Source organism: Suricata suricatta, chromosome 4, assembly GCF_006229205.1.
Source record: "Suricata suricatta isolate VVHF042 chromosome 4, meerkat_22Aug2017_6uvM2_HiC, whole genome shotgun sequence".
In the NCBI taxonomy this organism is placed as follows: domain Eukaryota; kingdom Metazoa; phylum Chordata; class Mammalia; order Carnivora; family Herpestidae; genus Suricata; species Suricata suricatta.
This window is the reverse complement of record NC_043703.1, coordinates 139,180,741-139,196,607: the sequence shown is the minus strand read 5'-3', so window position 1 is coordinate 139,196,607 and position 15,867 is coordinate 139,180,741. Positions and strand designations below refer to the sequence as shown.

Below are 15,867 nucleotides of genomic sequence, written 5' to 3'. Positions count from 1 at the left end.
AGCAGCAGGAACATCTTTGTTGATGTCTGTTTTTTCTCTCTTATTTATTTTTAAGAAATCAACGAATGTACCGTGAACCCTGACATCTGTGGAGCAGGACACTGCATCAACCTGCCCGTGAGGTATACGTGTATATGCTTTGAGGGCTACAAGTTCAGTGAGCAACAGAGGAAGTGTGTTGGTAAGAGACACTTTTGATAGATGAAATGATTAAATATCAAATATTTTCACATTAAGAACATTTTCTGTGTAATTATCCTGGGAAATGTTATTATATTTAATTTTTAAAAATATCTGTCCCTGAACCGAGAGAGCTGAAAAACAGGTTGATCTCCCGGGATGCTCTTACCTCCTGGTTCAGTGCTCCCTACTTTTCCAAACGTAATACAATTAGATAAAAGTGGGAGGAAAGGTAGAATAATTTTTAACGATACCTAGGTATAATAATAATATAAAATATATAACATATAAAATAATAGAAATAGCTACCTAGAAGTATGTATTTTACAAACCCAAAATATTAATATATGCTACAATAAAGAATTTTATTCATGTAATTGTATAAAATCTGATTTGTAAAATCAGTAGACTAACACAAAGCCATTAATGAATTCATAAGGACAGGGTCTCCTACATCATTCTTGGGAAAAAATATATCTAAAAAGAGGTATAATCGCACTAGGGAAATCGTTTCAGTGCATTAACACTAAATTTATGTGCTCTCTTTTTTAGAAAAGGGAAATTTAGCGCTAAGAGAAGGCAGATATAAAGCAACAAAGACATATACCCAATTAATATGATTTTGGTATGCTTAATGTCCATAAGATGTGTGACTTACCATTATTCAGCTTTGTGTATATGTATATATATATATATATGGGGTGGGTTGAGGGCAGTGTCCATCTCCTCTATTCCATGGCTATTTCTCTTGAATTTGCATACATTGTATGTATTACGCTTGGAACCATAGAAAATAAAGTTGAAAAGGGCATTTGAGATGATCTAGTCCAGCTTCACCCATGTGCACAGAGAGTCCCTTTCACAGTATGTCTGGCACTCTTTGCTGAGCTGGCCTGGGAGTTACACACAAATTTCAGTGCTTAGATCTTTGCATGTATCAGAGGGGTCTTTCTGTGTTGAAATCTGTCTCTCACAAATGCCAACGTGAAGGTTGTCATTGTAACTTTTGAAACAATACACCATAAGGGTATTCCTTGTTCCCAGTAGCCATCCTTAAGGTATCCGAGGCATATGATCATGTCCCCCTTTACTCTTCTCCTCTGTTATAAGGATGTGGTGCACAGGGAACAGTGTGCTGGTATTTTATGAAGAGCGAGACTGAGAATTTCATGCTACACGACACTGATACTTTTATCCGTATTTTTGTTAACAGATATTGATGAATGCACTCAGGTCCAACAGCTCTGCTCCCAAGGACGCTGTGAAAACACCGAGGGCAGTTTCTTGTGTATTTGCCCGGCAGGATTTATGGCCAGTGAGGAGGGTCCTAACTGCATAGGTAATAGCCATGTTCTTCCTGATGCATAAATTCCCAGATCTGGGTTGTTAGCTCCCCTAAGATCCCATCAATCTTACTGCTTATTCTGGCAACCCAGAATTTATTACCGAACACCTTTTATGACATAGTCATCTGCTAGATACTGGAGGTTACAAATATGGAATTTTTTTCCTCCAGTGCTATCAAACAAAGAGTGTCAAGTGCGTGCAGAGACCCGAGACATTAAATGTTTTGGGTCCCACGTAAATCAAAACCACTCGATTTTGAAACATGTCAAACAAATTGAAGGGATGGCAGTAGGAATTGGTTATTTTATTCTTGACTTCAGACTGACCCGGGAGATGGGAGAGGTTTGAAACTCTATTTTGAGAAATAAAACTCGACCATGTTTTCTGCTTCCTGTAGATGTTGACGAGTGCCTGAGGCCAGCTGTGTGTGGGGAAGGGCACTGCATCAATACCGTGGGGGCCTTCCGGTGTGAATACTGCGACAACGGGTACCGCGTGACCCGGGGTGGCCGTTGTGAGGGTGAGTCTGGGCCACCTCAAAGCGCAGAGCAGCGTGATCCTGAAACGCAGGGCTGGGTCCACACCTGGGGCCGGTGGGCACGTAGCTTGGTCTTGACTTTCCTCCGCCAGCCCGTGCGGGACATCAGCTCGTCCAAGCTCTTCCTGTCTTCTAGAGTCCCAGCCTCTTGGCCTTGCTTCCGTGACTCTGGATTGCCTCCCGTCTTCACTCTCTACTTGTCTGCTTCAGCATCTGCCTTCCCTGGTAGTTGGAGTGAATCGCTTTAGAACAGTTCATTGTAGAGCATCGTGGCTTAAGGCCAGACTTAATTCCGGTGTCTGGATCGTTTATCTGGGACCATAGTGCAGGTTTACCTGCTATTGATTTCTAGTTTCCACCCTTTACGCCCTGTTACATTCCTTTCTCTGAGCGTCTTTGTCTTACGTGTGCTCTGGGACTTGGTTACAAACCCTGCTGCACAGAATCCCCATGTCACTGACTCCAGGTCGCATTCTTACTGTGTAGATAAAATTTCTTTATTATTGACCACGGCAATGGGTTTCCTAGTATTATCTTAAAAAGAAGTTCTGAGAAACTTGTAGAGTATGTCCAGAATGATTAACCATTTTCTATTTCTGCTCATGTTTGTGTCCCTTATACAGGTTCTTTTTGAAACCACCATGGTACTTTTTAAACAATTATTTTCATGGAGAGATATGTCATACTTCTGCTTAAATGGTGCCATGGATGTGTACTGGGGGAGGAACAAGAGTCTCTGAGCACATTTCTGAGGGGCCGGGCTTTGTGGACGGTCCTGATTCCATGGGGCTCTTTGCCTGTGGCCGCCTGAGGATCAGCCTGTTTTCTAATACGGCTGGATTTCCAGACCAAGGGAGGGGCGGACAAGTTGGGGCAGGCTGCCCTCAGCTGTCCCTGGCTCCTCTGTATTGGTTTTCTTCACGGATCTAATGACCCGGGCCTGGAGGGAGAGCCAATTAGATGTGTTTTGGCAGCATGCACCTGCTTTCTCCCCCCCCCCTCCGCCCCCCCCTTGCATTCTGATCTGAAGAGACTCCCGAGCGGGAGCGTTTTACATTCCTGAATCTCTGATCAACTAGGATCACAACAGAACCATAAGGTCTCTCCACTGGCAGCTGAGGGCCATGAGACAGCAGGGGGGAGGTGTCCCCATTCTCCTTTTACAGGGGACCCTCCCTCTGTCCTGGAGAGGCAGGGTGGCCCTGAAGGGGGCGGGGCTGTGGCATTGGCTCCCGACTCCAACGCTTAGTCACAGTCTGGCTTGGAGCCAGCGACTTGGCCCCGTTGGAACCCATGAAAGGGGAGCCGCAAAGTTAACTTTCAGGGCTGTCATGAGAATAAATGTGTGTTGTGGCATCTTGTGTGGTGCCTGTCACCTTGTTCGTTCTCAAGAACCGTTCGTCTCTGGAAACCTCCCCCTTAGCTGATTACTTTGTTTCTGCATGGCCCTTCTCAGTACATCTGTAGCTTTGGGAATGTTTTTAAAGAAATGGCGTGGTTGACCTGATGAAGCTTTATGTGCATAACAACACTCACCGAAGCAGTCAGATGCTGACTCTAAATTTTTTTCTGTTTATTTTTGAGAGAGAGAGAATGCACACATGTGCGAGCAGGATGGGGTAGAGAGAGAGGGAGACACAGAATATGAAGCAGGCTTCAGGCTCTGAGCTGTCAGCACAGAGCCCGATGCGGGGCTCGAACCCATGATCCCTGAGATCATGACCTGAGCTGAAGTTGGACGCTTAACTGACTGAAGTCACATGCTCATTCTTAAGTTCTACTTATAGCTTCAGGACGGGAAGATGAGACATTTAAATAGTAACTATGGTGTGAGGATGGAAAATGAGAAGGAGTAGAAATTTGAAAATTCTGTATGTAAATGGGAAGCTGATGGAGACTGTTCAGTAATATTCGGTGGATGGAAATCATTTCACAGAAATCCTACCAGGGTTTGCTGAGTAAATAATACATAATTCTATCCCCATGAAATGGCTTGAAAAGAAGAAGGAACCCAATGACATGGCTGTTTTCTAATTTCGCCACGGACTAGAACCAAAGTCCCCAGGCCGCTGGCTCACCAGAGATTTTCTCAGCTGCCCCTGACTACGGTGCTTTCAAACAGCGCCAGTCTCCACGGAGCCTGTTGTAGTTCTCAGACATGATCTCACGCAGCCTTGCACTGTCCAGCGGAGCTGTTACCAGGCAGGTAGTCCCTGATTTATAGACGAGGGAGCGAGCAGACAGGTGAGAGCAGCCGGAAGTGCAGGAATGTTGTCTTGTCCTGCTCAGCGCTGCACCTTATTTATCGGGCCAGCCTTCCCCAAAACCTTCGCTGGATGAACAGTTGTAGTTCTATTTTAAAAAAAAAAAATTCCTTCCAGAGAAGGAAAATGAAACTGGCAAGCGTCATCTTTCTGTTGAACAAGAAGTCCCAGAACATCTGACCTAAAAAGAACACACACACACACACACACAACACTGTGTGTCATTGTCTGTTGGCAAGGATTTTTCGCTGATAGGAAAAAAAAATTACAACACTGACTTGGTGCTTATTCAATGCATGTCATCTTCAGCTTTTTTCCTTTGAGCATCCTTTTTACTTGAAGCATCTTTTCACCCTTGCCTGGTGATAATGAGAGCGAATTTTTGAGAATTTCCCAGGATGAGTGAATATATCCATTATATAGTTCTTTTACTTTTTGCTAACGTCCTGAAAATTATCTTTGTATCTTAGGTATGATTGGAGGTCCTATATGCATCTTATATTGGAACACTTAGACAGTAAATACACTCCCTTGGATTCAGACCGGAACCCCAGAAAAAAAATGACTGTTTTAAATGGGGCTGGTACCCAAGGTGTTCTCACTCATGTAAAACGCCCGAACCATTTCCTGTATCCTAGTTCCTCCTTCTGTTCTACCATTCTTCAAAATGCCTAAGCCACTATAGCAGTTACGTCTGCCACAGCTCCAGGCATATTTAAGGTGGTGTGTTCCTCTCACACTGAAAAGAACAGTGATGAATAACTCCAGTTAGCTGTGACTGTGAATAATAAGGTGTATTTTTATTAGAAAATATTACCATACGATCATATCACCATGTTTTCTGGAAACTCTGGCAAGTATTTGATGCGTTCATTCTCTCCTAATGTTCTGTTTCCACCTCCAAGGAATTCGTAGCCTGTGAAAGGTTTTACATTATTCAGACCTGGGGTATTCTTGGGCCCATGAAGCCAAAGCAAGGATTTCCCTGGAGCGTCCATTGTCTGCAGAGAGAACCCCTGGCCGGGTGGATATGCGGCTTTGTCACTCTCACGCCTGCCTCTTCGCTATATTTCTTTCTGGAAAGCTGCGCTATTCCTTCAAAGGTTTGATGGCCAGAAAATGGCCCCCGAGAGGCTGCCAGCTTCCAGAAAAGGAGAGGTCTGACCCTGCCAATTGGAGAAGTGGGGCCAGGTTTTTCCTTTGAATGTGTGTAAATGTTTCACTCTAGGTCTACCCAGCTTTGTATTACCGCTGTGGTGGTTATGCCCAGTATTTGACTTACCTGGGTGTGGTTTTCTCCCCCAAGGTATAGATATAACATACCTTTTTCCCCCCAACTTCATCAGAAGAGGATCAGTATTCTGATAAAATGCTTGTGACCTACTCTTCCAATTTTTCAGATATTGATGAATGTTTGACTCCGAGCACTTGCCCGGATGAGCAGTGCGTGAATTCTCCCGGATCTTACCAGTGTGTGCCCTGCACAGAAGGCTTCCGAGGCTGGAACGGGCAGTGTCTTGGTAGGTACTAGAGTGTTCTTATCATAGTCTTGTTTCTTCCGCCTCGTGCGCTTTCTGACAGAGTGATGTAATGCCAAGTGAGCCCGCGTTCAGAATAGGAAAAAAGAGGAAAAAAAAAACGGAACATAACAAAATGGTGTCATTCTGAGAAAACTTGTGAGGAAAGTCTGAAGCGACTTCTAACCATGGAGAAAATGAGAAAATGAGTTGGTGTGAACAATGGGAGATTTTACTTGGGAGCAATAATTCTGGGTGAAGCAAATTGTCTTTGTTGTGATAAATAACCAAGACCAAATAAACTAATAATCACCGCAGGGGTTGGGGGGAGAGGTGGAAAGCAAAAGGCTAAATAAAAAAGAGAGAAAAGGCCTAAGAAGAAACTACTTGCCACAGACTAGTAGAATTAGGAAACATACAAACCCAAACGTGGAGCAGAAGCAGAAGAGAAATCCTGATGACTCGTCGAGCCTCTGACGTGTATTCACTGACGTCTTTACTAAGTACATGGTACCAGCATTAGGCCCTCCGGAAGAGAAGCGTCACATTTGCTTTCATTCTCATTAGCTGTGCTCTACTTAGCTTTCCCCCTTAAGAGTTTTCCTCCGTGTTTGACTCTGTCTGATCTTTTCCTTAAAAGCTGAGATCTTTTACACTCAGTGCCAGACTCTGACATTGTGAGGTAAACTTCTCATTTATTCGTGCCTTCTTTCCTTCTTCCACAAATGCTGAAGAGCTTACTGTCTAAACCCAGGGTTGCACTGAGTGCTGGGATACAGTGAGGGACAGAAAAGTGCCTTCTTCGTGGAACTTTCTGGTGAGGAAGACTGATACCCAGGCATCTCATATGTAAATGCAAAGGCACCAGTGAGACAGTGCTGGGAAGTAGGGTTCTCTGCTGCTCTAAGAGTGTGTGATAGACTGAGTTGCCTCTGGGAAAATTCCGGATGGAGGTTCTGCTGAGGAAGGGGAGGGAAGGAGGTAATTTCCCACGGAGGAAACAGCAGGGTGCTTGTGGAAGGAGGAAGCAGTCAGGTTCACCTCTCGGTCACTAACTGAAAGGCTAGACAGAACAAGGGAAGATTTGCCTCAGGATGAGGGGGCAGAACGTGCTAGACAGACCCTCTCAGTCTTATTTAAGATGCTCATCTTTCCTTGGTGTTGCAGACCAGGCAGGGGAAGCAGGCTCGGCAGAAAGAGTCCTGATTTCAAAGCACTGGACTCATCCCCACATTGCATAAGCTAGACCTCTGTTTGTTGCCCTCTGCTTCTATTGTTGGAATCGTGAGATGTCGATCTTTGGGAGAAGAGAAGATTTGGGTTCATTAATTGCTTATTTGATCTGTATTTGTTGATGTGATTGGTGCTGGTCAGAACATACTTTTGGTTTTAATTTTCTTGTTTGGCCTAAGTTTCATACTTGCCTCTCAAGATTCCATTTGTGTTCTTGTTTTCACGTACTGATACATATTATAATCCAAGAGCAGAGCCTGAATTTTACCTTAAATAACTAAAATTCAACATGGTGGCATAAACACAGCCCTGACTCATGAATTTGCTAATGAAATATGACCGACCAAATTGGCAAGTGATGGCTCTTCAATACAAATGCGTTATCTAGATTGGGCAATCATAAAAAATGGCTTCTTATACCTGGATGTATGCAATCAATCTAATCATGACCGCTTTGCTCCAGTTTAAGGACAGAAACACAGCATCTCATTCGAAAGTAACTTCACTTTGCCAGCCAGATTAATGGAATCGTAAGCAGAAATATTAGGTCACCGTGTTAGGCAACCCTACCCTTAGCTACTTGTTCCAAGCACTACTTTTTATGTTTGCATTGCTAAGCTCATGCATTTCCTTTTTTTTTTTTTAATGTTTGTTTATTTTTGAGAGAGACAAAGGGTGAGTGGGGGAGGGACAGAGAGAGAGAGGGAGACACAGAATCCAAAGCGGGCTCCAGGCTCTGAGCTGTCAGCACCAACCCGATGGTGGGGCTTGAACTCATACATCACAAGATCATGACCTGAGCTGAAGTTGGCTGCTTAACTCTCTGAGCCACTCAGACGCCCCTGTGTTTTTTTAATACCATTTTAGTCCACATAATTTAGGGTGCTGATGATACTGTTTAAATGTATGAGAACACTAAAGACTTTAAATTACTCCAAGTCTCACCATTTGAAGGAAAGTCTCAGGCTTGGTATTTGTTAGTTGTCCTCTAGAGAAACAGACAAATGTGTAGAGAAGGCAATCCCTATCTCACAGGTTCTCTGTTCCGTTAAGTCTTAGTGGCCTCCTTTTTCTACCACTCTGCTCTCGCTGACTGGATATTTTAAAATTATTATAACTAAAGTCATATAGTATTGTATATAATTCTGCTTTTGTGTGGCATTGTGCTTATGGCTTTTTTCTAAAGCCCATTGATCTGTTTGTTATTTGGTTCTTTTTTCTGTTAAATGAATTCATTAGGAATAGAGAATTGCTATTTTGACTCTTATATTCTGCAGGGATTTGATGCCAGGTTGACTTTGTGCTTCTTTCACTGACTTAACAGTGAACTCGCTGAAACAGTATTCCTGCCATGTAAGCTGACTCACTGATTGATGCTTCTCCTTGATTTATGAATTAGAACAGGAATCATTTGGAGCCGAAACAGGTCAGATGTTAGCAGGTGTTGTCCAGTCAGCCGTGCTGTTTCCTAGTGTTGAGTTCAGGCCATATGATCCTTCATTCTCAGTAGTTTATTGCCCACTTTCAAAATATCTATCCCTTGGTACTTTTTGGCAACTCTTGTTAGCTCCTCTGTTAATGTAGCTGCTTCTTTCAAGTTGTGGATTCTGGTCCTCTTGAAAGCCACTTTCATCATTCAACACTGTATTTCTTGGATCTCACGTTCAGCCTGGGGTTGCTGCCCACTTGATCCCCACCTCTAATGATTATTTCATCACTCTGGGTTCTGGCCAGTTCCAACCGGCTGCATCACCCAGGACCTTTCTTGAGGGAAGCCAGCCTGTCTGGTACTCAATTAACAGGTTTCTCTTCACTCGTGAAGAACAGGCCTGATTGAAACCCTACTAGAGCCATCCTCCAAAGGAGGTTCTCTGATATTTAATTGTGTAAAGTGGCATTCACTAACTCTTCTATAAAAAGATCATATTTCCCTGAATTTAGACAGATTTGGAGTTATATGACCTCTCTGAAGCTTGGTTTCAATAGCTTTACAATGGGTATTGAGATACTCTTCTTCACGGGATTTACTGTCAGAATTAAGTAAGCAGTATAAAATACCTAGAAAGGCATGTGACACAATGTAGAACCCAGTAAATGTTATAACCCTTCTTCTGCCAACTCTGTTAACCTCCCTTTTACCTCGTTAATCCGGAAATATAAGAAGGGCAATAATAACTGATATCTGTTCAAGTAAATTCTGTGTCAAGTTTCTGTGTATAACTGTCTTTGGCTTTACTAAGCTCATTTCCTGTAGTTCTTCACTCTCCCTATGTCATCGGAGACTTCATTTATGGATCTAAGTAATCTTAATCTTAGAGTTTCCTTTCAGCCTCTGAGCATTTTTGTTTAACTGGGATATATTCCTTGAGAATCCTAATGCCTTCTGTAGGATGACTGATCCTCCCTAACAAACGTTTTTGCCTTCTGCAGTACTGCCACTTTCATCCTTCACTTCATTTTTTAAAAATTTTTTATGTTTTTTATTTATTTTTGGGAGACAGAGAGAGAGACAGCGTGAGCAGGAGAGGGTCAGAGAGAGAGGGAGACACAAAATCCGAAGCAGGCTCCAGGCTCTGAGCTGTCAGCACAGAGCCCGACGCGGGGCTCGAACCCATGAACCATGAGATCATGACCTGAGCCGAAGCCGTACACTTAACCAACTGAGCGATCCAGGCTTCCCCTTCCACTTCATTTTCATTGCTCAGCTTCGTAAGACACAATTGTCTGTCACCTGGTGGGTGTATGCAGTCAGCCTATTCTGAGTTAACTTCATTGTCTTGCTTTCGCATCGAGTCTATGACAGACCATGTGACCTGGAAACACAAATTTCTGAGATTTTTATCATAGTAATCCTTCTCTGTCAAACCATAATTAAGTTAATGGTGACTCTGTGACTCCGATTTACGTTTTCTAAATGTAATGGGTCCTAGGCATTTGAAGAACTCTGTGTCATTTGATCTGGTTGATAACGGGTTAGCCTTAGTCTTAACGAAAACCAGGTGCAGAGAACTTGCGTGGTAAACGTGGAAAGCTCCTTGTTCTAGGAGTTCTTTTCACACTAGGATTTATTTCCAGATTTTAAAGAGTCATTTTTAACCTTTATGGAATACATGAATATTCATAGACATATGAAATTGGAGACTTTCATCCTACATTTATTTATTTTATGTAAAATGGCAACAGAACTGAGTATCTACCTCTTGCAGATATTATTAATGTGCAAACACCAGCCTAATCCCTAAATCACAGTATGCTAAGGAAGTCTTCCAATTAGTCATTACGTTATTATGGAACACCTAATTATGTGCTTAATTCCAGAGGAGATTTGACATTGTAAACAAGCAAAACAAAACAATAGAATGGTGGTTCTCAGGGGTTGGGAGCTGGCAGGATCGTAGAGATGCTGTTTCAGGGTAGAAGCATGCAACTGGCAGGTAGGTAAGCCCTGTGGATCTATTGCATCGGGTAGTGATGATTACGCAGTGCCGTGTTGCAGTGATGATAGTCAACGATGCTGTGTTACAGACTTGAAAGCTGCTAAGAGACTAGATCAGGATTCTGTTCACAAGAAAAGGAAGTAATTATGGGACATAACAGAGGTGTTAGCTAACACTTTGTTAATCATCTTGTAATACGTATCAAATCATCGCTTAAACTTACCAATGTTATGTCAGGTATACCTCAGTTTAAAAAGTAAATAAGAGGGGCACCTGAGTGCATCAGTCGGTTGCGTGTCCTACTTTGGCCCAGGTCATGATTTGATGGTTCAAAAGTTGGAGCCCCACATCAGGCTCTGTTGCTGACAGCTGAAAGCCTGGAGCCTGCTTTAGATTCTGTGTCTCCCTCTCTCTGCTCCTCCCCTGCTCATGCTCGCTCAGGCTCTCTCTCTCTCTCTCTCTCAAAAATGAATTAACATTTAAAAGGAAAAAAAAGCAAATAACGACTTTTGAAGGCAGAATACAGGCCTGTGTGGGGTGACTAATTATTATGATAACAAAGAACTTCCCTTACGTTGTTACAAAGGGCTCTGACTTGGTGGTTTTATTTGGCCCTCAGGGCAGTCATCCCAGATGGCTAATGGGCTTGCTTAAGGTTGTAGGTAATAAAAGGCAGAGCTAGGACATGATCCCAGGTCTTGTCTTTCCAATGCTAGCATTCTGCTCTATACACTACCTTATCATCTCTCTCCTGTTTACCCAGGAAAATTAGAGAACAAAACAATGTGATGAAGATAACGAGGAGGCGAAAAAAGTTCACAGAAAGGAGAGATCCATGTGGGTGGGAATCCTTCCTTGCAAGCAGCAATAATAACGGCTCAGGGATTCTTGACTCTAAGGTGGCAGCCTGCGCCATGGATAGCCCCAGTTGAGACTAAGAGAGACAAAATGTTCTTTTGGAAAGGTGAGGTAGGAAACCGGTGATTTTGTAGGATTAATGGATTGGCTTCCTGAGGTCATCTTTGGCTCTTCATCTGGGATGTATATAGCATTGGCTGTTTTCCAGTTCTGAAAAGCAGGGATGAGTCTTTGAGGGACGTGTAGCCTATTTTTGTAGGCTGCACTGCTACTGCGTGTCTTGGTCAGACTTGACAGAGGGGGCTGAGATCCTGGGGATTTACTGTACCTCAAGTACACGTTGTTCGTCGCACTTGCCTAACTGGCTTCTGTATCTTGCTTTTCTCTCAAATATGTTCAGCCGTCATCTTTACCATAAAAGACTATGTATAACAAATAGTTGAGGGATAACTGAATTAATGTCAGGTTTGGGGTAGGGAGTGGCCATAGTGATAGAGTATGTTTACTTCCCTTGTCAAATGATGCTCACTCATTGAAGTCTGTGTCGATCACTAAGGAATTAAATGAGATTGAATGGCCTCTGAAAAATGACTGGCTTGCAGTGTTGAGAGATTCATTTCCTGGAAAGTAGAGGAAGTAATGCAGGTGCGCGGTTGCTCTTGAACCAACTCTGACCGACCTCATGGAGCTGCGGGGTGAAGTGGAAAGTGGCAGCGCAGCCTCGGACTGACTTGCATGAGGCCAGCCACTGAATATCCTCTATACCTCCGAGGCTGGTGCTTACCAGAGAGGGGCTTCAGGCTGCCCGGTGTGTTCCCAGGACATGATGAAGGGAAATTTCAAAAGGGTTCCTGACCCAGAGGAATTACATCCGAAGGCAATGAGAGAATTTGCAGGTGGGTTTGCTGGCCAGCTGAAAGTCATCTTTGTAAAATTGTGGAGAATGGAAAGTTGCCAGAGAGCTGGAAAGAGATTAGTGTCCTCACTTCTGCCCCAAAGAAGGAAGAAGGTGGAGTTCAGGAACTAATGACCGCTGAACTTCATCTTAACCTTGACAAAGAACTCAAATGATGAGGTGAAACATTTTAAAAGAGAAAGATGATCATAAGAATCCGCCAGGGTTCGCTAAGGACAAATCATGCATTGCTGTTCTGACTGCTGCTTCTGATAGGCTTCTGAGAGGAGCAGATCATGAAATCCTATAGGCACAGCATATTTGGTTTTCAACAGGCCTCTGTTACAGTCTCTCAGGGTATTGTAGAGGAGAATGATACATTTGGATTGGGTGATTGTATACCAGGGTGGATTCATAGACTTTTGAATGATCATATCCATGAAGTGCTAACCTCATAACCCCTGGCAATTTCCTTACTATGAGAGGTTTAATAAATTCATTGACTAGTATATGTTAAATTATGTCCCAAAAGCCCATTAGTAAATTGTATTTTGGGAGATCGGAAGACATTTTTCTACAGTTACCATATTTTTCATGATGTTTCCCTTTTGAGCTCATTGTGTATATGCCTCATGAAAATTTGGGTAATGTGACTCTTCTACAAGACCATATTCCTAATTCTAGAGTAATATGAGTTTAGAACTTTAATTTAGAAAACCAAAGGCCTAACCATCTCCTCTGTAGCAGGAGTTAGGGGCTGTGGGTCTTGAATGGTGGGATGGATAAGGGCTACCTTGTTTCCCATAGCAATGATCTTCTGAAAGGTTCAAGGAAAGACCTGGAGCCGGGTGGGGGGGGCAGGTAGCACAGACTTTCTGTTGATAACACTCAGGGCCCCACAAGTTTGTGTCCTTGACTGAATGGAACACTGGAAACCATTGACAGTTTTTAAAGGAGCAACACGATTAAATAAATATATATATTTGTTTATTTATTTTGAGAGAGGCAGGAGAGAGGGAGGGAGAGAATCCCAAGCAGTCTCTGTGCTGACAGTGAACCATAGATCATGACCTGATCCGAAACCAAGAGTCAGGTGCTTAACCGACTGAGCCACTCAGGCACCCCCAACTGTTTTAACTCTTACCTATGCAATGCAGTACCAATGATTCAAGTATAAGTAGCAAGAATTTGATAAGTATTTCATGAACAGTGATCTGCACTATTTAATTTGCTTAGAGAAAATATGTTCTTAGAAATTGATTTTGTTGTTACATTCTGCAGCCCTATAAGTCACATTTCCTGATACATGGATAATTAAAGAGAACAGCCCATACGTTTTTCAACTTTTTAACATTTTTGAAAGCAATCCAGAGCCTCGATGTGACATTTTAACATTGCTGTCTGGAATTTACATGCCTGGTGTCTAGGCTTATTCTGTCCCATTATTTACTTTGGCTCCAGTGCTTGGCTTCTTCTTTCAAGTTGTTTGTATTCCGTGTTTATATTAAAGTGGACTCCCACAACCGAAGAAAGGATGGACAATGAGTCAGTCGGGGAGTGCTGTTTTTGTTGTCGTAGACTAGGGTCAGTTCAGTAATCAGCGACTTTGCGAAAGCCAGGGAGAGTACTCAGGCAGTGATGTTAGTTGGCGGTTCTCTATTTGCGTGTGAGATGTATGCCTGTGTGCACACTTGCTCACACACTTCTGCCTTAGTTGGATAATGCAGTAAGACCTTGGTTTCTGAGCCTAATTCTTTCTAGAAACATGCTTGTGATCCACAGCACACTTATATCAACGCGAATTTCAAGAACCAGTGGCTCAGTTGTGATTGTGTGCATTCAGTGTCACTTCCGACTCCTCTTTCAAGACATCATTTGTTTTATCAAGTTAAAATTTATCAGAAATGTTTGCTCGTCTTGCGGAACGCTCGCAGAAGAAGTTGCTTACAATCCAGGGTTTCACTGTGCTGTCTTTCTGGATATCACTATAGGAAAGCTGTAACACAGTCTTAGTGGAATGTCATGCGAACAAATGCTGTCTGTACTGTGCAGTGCTGAGTTCGAATGAGATCTATGTTAATGTGTTTGTGACTCTCTGCCTGTTAAGAGGGTGGAAAGCTTTATTGCGCTCAGGGTGAGCATTGCAAAATGAAATGGATGGAATCAAAGAGTGGTTTCCTCCTGCTTGTTTGTCTGCCTTAGATTAAGATGATTTCAGTTATTGACTGCTGTAAATTACAACTAACTCATGATGGGGTGTATAGTTTTAGCACTTAAGTGATTTAAATTGTTCCTCTTAAGGTTTTGCTTGTGCATGCCACCCTAGGTGTCTTTTCACTGGAACTCATGGTAGACTTACCAGAGGTGCTCAAATGGGGCATAGAACTCAAAATTTTCTTTTTGAAATAACAGTATCCTAGTAGGAGCTTAATGAATGCTGAATGAAATCAGCAGACACTTAGATGATTGTTTTCTATATAAATCCTGTGCTAGCAAATAGTAAAAACAAACATACTCCTAATTCTTCAGTGGTTTCTAGCACTACACTTGTGTTACAATAGAAACAGGTTAAGGGGCATTACTTGAGTGGCTCAGTCCATTAAGTGTGTGACTTTGGCTCAGGTCGTGATCTCACACTTTGTGAATTTGCGCCCCATATTGGGCTCTGCACTGATGTTGCAGAGCCTGCTTGGGATTCTCTAGCTCTTTCTCTCCCTCTGCCCCACCCCAGTTTGGTCATACATGGGCTCTCTCTCTCTCTCTCAAAATAAAACCATAAACTTTAGAAACAAGTTAAAAGGATGGTCTTAGGAGTTAGGCCAAGTGGATTCAAATATGGGCCATCAGTTTCTAACCATGTGGCCTCGGACAGTCTGTTTGAATTTTTCTGAGACTTGGTTCTTTTGTCTGTGAAATGGTTACCTTGGATGGATTTTGTGAGGTTTAAATAAGATAATACACATAAAACCTTTTGTGCTTTTGTGCAGTAAGTGTTTGGTAAAGATGAGCTATTTTTTATGTTCCTCTAAAATCTGTACTCTACCCTCAAATTGATAACAATCAATTATATATTAAAAAATTGCCTAGTCGACTTATGTGTCCTCTAGATTGGTTTTTATAATATTAATTCAATGCCATTTTTGAATATTTTATCAGAGTTTTTTTCTCCTTTCTGTTAACAACTCCTGTGGTTTCTCAAGCTCATGAGTCTTATCTTCTGCTTCAGTGAACCCTCACTTCCTGCCGAACTCATCAGTTCCCTAACTAGACCTTGATAGAGCTTTGATTCTTTGGAATATTTCATTCTGTAGGGGATGCTGCTCTAAACCTCCCTCTCTTCTTCCCTCCCCTTGACAGCAAGCTTTTACTAAGTTCATTCATAGACCTATTAGGTTCCTTTTTTGTGTTACTTTGCAGAAAGTGAATTAAGGCATGGAACTATTATACTTGTTCACACCAGAGCTGCTATTCCTCCTTTGGGCTAATTTGAAAGCTTCTCTTAAAGAATCTGCCCCTTTTTGAAGACGGACTATATCTATTTTTACCCCAATTCAATTTTACTCATGTTTTGTTTCTTTCTTTTCCTTTCTTTGTGGGT

General features: G+C 42.5%; 1 protein-coding gene across 1 annotated transcript in view; it reads left to right on the top strand.

The window, feature by feature from the left end:
- The window catches only part of LTBP1 (latent transforming growth factor beta binding protein 1), a 224,719-nt gene that overhangs the window by 112,586 nt on the left and 96,266 nt on the right, over positions 1-15,867 (top strand). The window contains exons 12-15 of the mRNA XM_029938555.1: positions 56-181; positions 1,394-1,519; positions 1,925-2,047; positions 5,730-5,849. Coding sequence (XP_029794415.1) covers positions 56-181; positions 1,394-1,519; positions 1,925-2,047; positions 5,730-5,849 — 495 coding nt within the window. The remainder of the gene's footprint in view (positions 1-55; positions 182-1,393; positions 1,520-1,924; positions 2,048-5,729; positions 5,850-15,867) is intronic.